The following is a 2,174-nucleotide window of genomic DNA, read 5'->3' as shown; positions in this document are numbered from 1 at the left end:
AGGTACCTTCAGGACCTCCTACACCTCCATGTCCCCATGGGACCTTCAGGACTCCTATACTTCTGTGTCCCATGGGACAGGTACCTCCAGGTACCTCCTACACCTCCATGTCCCCATGGACAAGGTACATTCAGGACCTCAATGTCCCCATGGACAAGGTATGTTCAGGACCTCCATGTCCCCATGGACAAGGTACGTTCAGGACCTCCTACACCTCCATGTCCCCGTGGGATCTCCAGGTACCTCCTACACCTCCACGTCCCCATGGACAGCTACCTTCAAGTACCTCCTACACCTCCACGCCCCCATGGGACCTTCAGGTACCTCCTACACCTCCACGTCCCCATGGACAGGTACCTTCAGGACCTCAATGTCCCCATGACAGGTACCTTCAGGTAGCCCTGCAGAGCCTTGACCTGCTTCTGGGCCTCGTTGGCACCGCGGTTGGCGTGGCTGAGCTGGATCTCCATCTCGTTGAGGTCGCCCTCCATCTTCTTCTTCAGCCTCAGGGCCTCGTTGCGGCTCCGGGTCTCGGCGTCCAGCGAGGTCTGCAGCGACTCCACCACACGCAGGTGGTTGCGCTTCACCTGCTCCATCTCCTCCTCCTTCTCGCCCAGCTTGCGCTCGTACTCCGCCTTCACCTGGTTGAACTCCAGCTGCGCCCTCAGGATCTTCCCCTCCTCGTGCTCCAGGGAGGCCTGGGTGGGGACAGACATGACCTTGAGGACCACAGAGGACAGACGTCCCACCAGGAGAACTCAGCGACAGGGAGGGACGGGGCTTGTCCCACCTCAGCCTCCTCCAGAGCAGCTTGGAGCTCCAGCTTCTCGGCATCCAGCTGCTTCCGGACCTTCTCCAGCTCATGGATGGATTTGTGACCAGCGCCGAGCTGCTCCGTGAGGTCCGAGATCTCCTCTGCCCAGGTGAGACCCCGTCAGACCCCGCGGGAACGGGCAGGGAACGCCCAGGTGGGCGGAGGGACCCGTGTTGTCACCTTGGAGGTTCTTGTTCTCCCTCTTGAAGGTCTCCAGGTGCTCCAGGGACTCCTCGTAGATGTTCCTCAGCTTGAAGAGGTCGGTGCTGAGGGCCCTGGCCTCCTTCTGCGACGCCTCCAGCTCTGTCTGTGACTCCTCGAACTTCTGCTTCCACTCGGCCAACACCTGGGGACCGCCAGGTGTCACCCCACAGGCACCGGGCCCCACCCCACCAGCCCCACCCGGCCACCCCCGGCCACCTTATCGAAGTTCCTCTGCTTCTTGTCCAGGGCGGCAGCAGCCGCGTTCGACCGCTCCACGTCGGCCATCAGGTCCTCGATCTCGTTCTGCAGCCGGTGCTTGGTCTTCTCCAGCGAGGAGCACTTGGCGTTGACGGCCTCCACGGCCTCCTCGGCCTCCTGCAGCCGCTGCGCCAGCTTCTTCCTGCCCCGGGCACCACTTGGGGTCACCCGCGGGCCAGGTGGGGCCACTCAAACCCTTCTCCCACCCAGCCACGGGCCAAGGTTCTGCTCTGCATCTCCTCTACCATCTGCAGGTCGCTGTACCTTCTCCAGAACCTTTGCCGGTGGTTTCCACCTCCCCAAGCCCACAGAATCTCCATCTATGGGGCAAGACTCACTTGGCCTCCTCCAGAACCTTCTCCAGCGGGTGGTCTCCACCCCTCTGACCCCACAGGAGCTACATCCATGAGGAGATGACAACCTCCAAAACCTTCTCCCGTCGGTGGTCTCCACCCCTGACCCCACAGAAGCTCCATCCGCGGGGTGATGACTCACTTGGCCTCTTCCAGCTCCTCGGTGCGTTGGATGGCATCTGTCTCGTACTTGGTCCTCCACTGGGCCACCTCGGAGTTGGCCTTGGAGAGCGAGCGCTGGAGCTCGGCCTTGGCCTCGGTCTCCTCCTCGTACTGCTCCCGCAGCAGGTCCCCGTCGTGCCGGGCCGACTGCAGCGCGTGCGCCAGCGCGTTCTTGGCCTGGTGGGGAGAAGGTGGCACCCTTGGGTCCAGGTCAACTGGAGTCCTCTTGGGTGTCTCTGGCTCGGCAAGAGCTGGTCTGCATCACCACAACTCCTGTAGACCAACCCAACCTTCTCCAGACCAACCCAACCATCCTTGGACCTTCCCTAGACCAACCCAACCCAACCTTCTCCAGACCAACCCAACCATCCTTGGACCCTCTT

General features: G+C 62.1%; 1 protein-coding gene and 1 long non-coding RNA gene across 2 annotated transcripts in view; one reads left to right on the top strand and one right to left on the bottom strand.

Moving 5' to 3' along the window:
• LOC121660696 (myosin-6-like) overlaps positions 1 to 2,174 on the bottom strand; it is a 13,872-nt gene that overhangs the window by 4,087 nt on the left and 7,611 nt on the right. The window contains exons 20-24 of the mRNA XM_042020129.1: positions 1,772 to 1,968; positions 1,235 to 1,418; positions 995 to 1,160; positions 791 to 915; positions 390 to 698 (exon numbers count right to left, since the gene is read on the bottom strand). Of these exons, the coding sequence (XP_041876063.1) occupies positions 390 to 698; positions 791 to 915; positions 995 to 1,160; positions 1,235 to 1,418; positions 1,772 to 1,968 (981 nt within the window). The remainder of the gene's footprint in view (positions 1 to 389; positions 699 to 790; positions 916 to 994; positions 1,161 to 1,234; positions 1,419 to 1,771; positions 1,969 to 2,174) is intronic.
• LOC121660697 overlaps positions 666 to 2,174 on the top strand; it is a 2,585-nt gene continuing 1,076 nt past the window's right edge. Inside the window, exons 1-4 of the long non-coding RNA XR_006014747.1 lie at positions 666 to 923; positions 1,024 to 1,174; positions 1,265 to 1,455; positions 1,531 to 1,792. This is a non-coding gene — a long non-coding RNA (uncharacterized LOC121660697). The remainder of the gene's footprint in view (positions 924 to 1,023; positions 1,175 to 1,264; positions 1,456 to 1,530; positions 1,793 to 2,174) is intronic.

Source organism: Corvus kubaryi, unplaced genomic scaffold, assembly GCF_017639235.1.
Source record: "Corvus kubaryi isolate FWS band 111438036 unplaced genomic scaffold, C.kubaryi_AGA036_p1.0 36805, whole genome shotgun sequence".
Lineage (NCBI taxonomy): Eukaryota > Metazoa > Chordata > Aves > Passeriformes > Corvidae > Corvus > Corvus kubaryi.
Note: the sequence above shows the minus strand (reverse complement) of the source record. Positions and strands in the feature narration are given on the sequence as shown.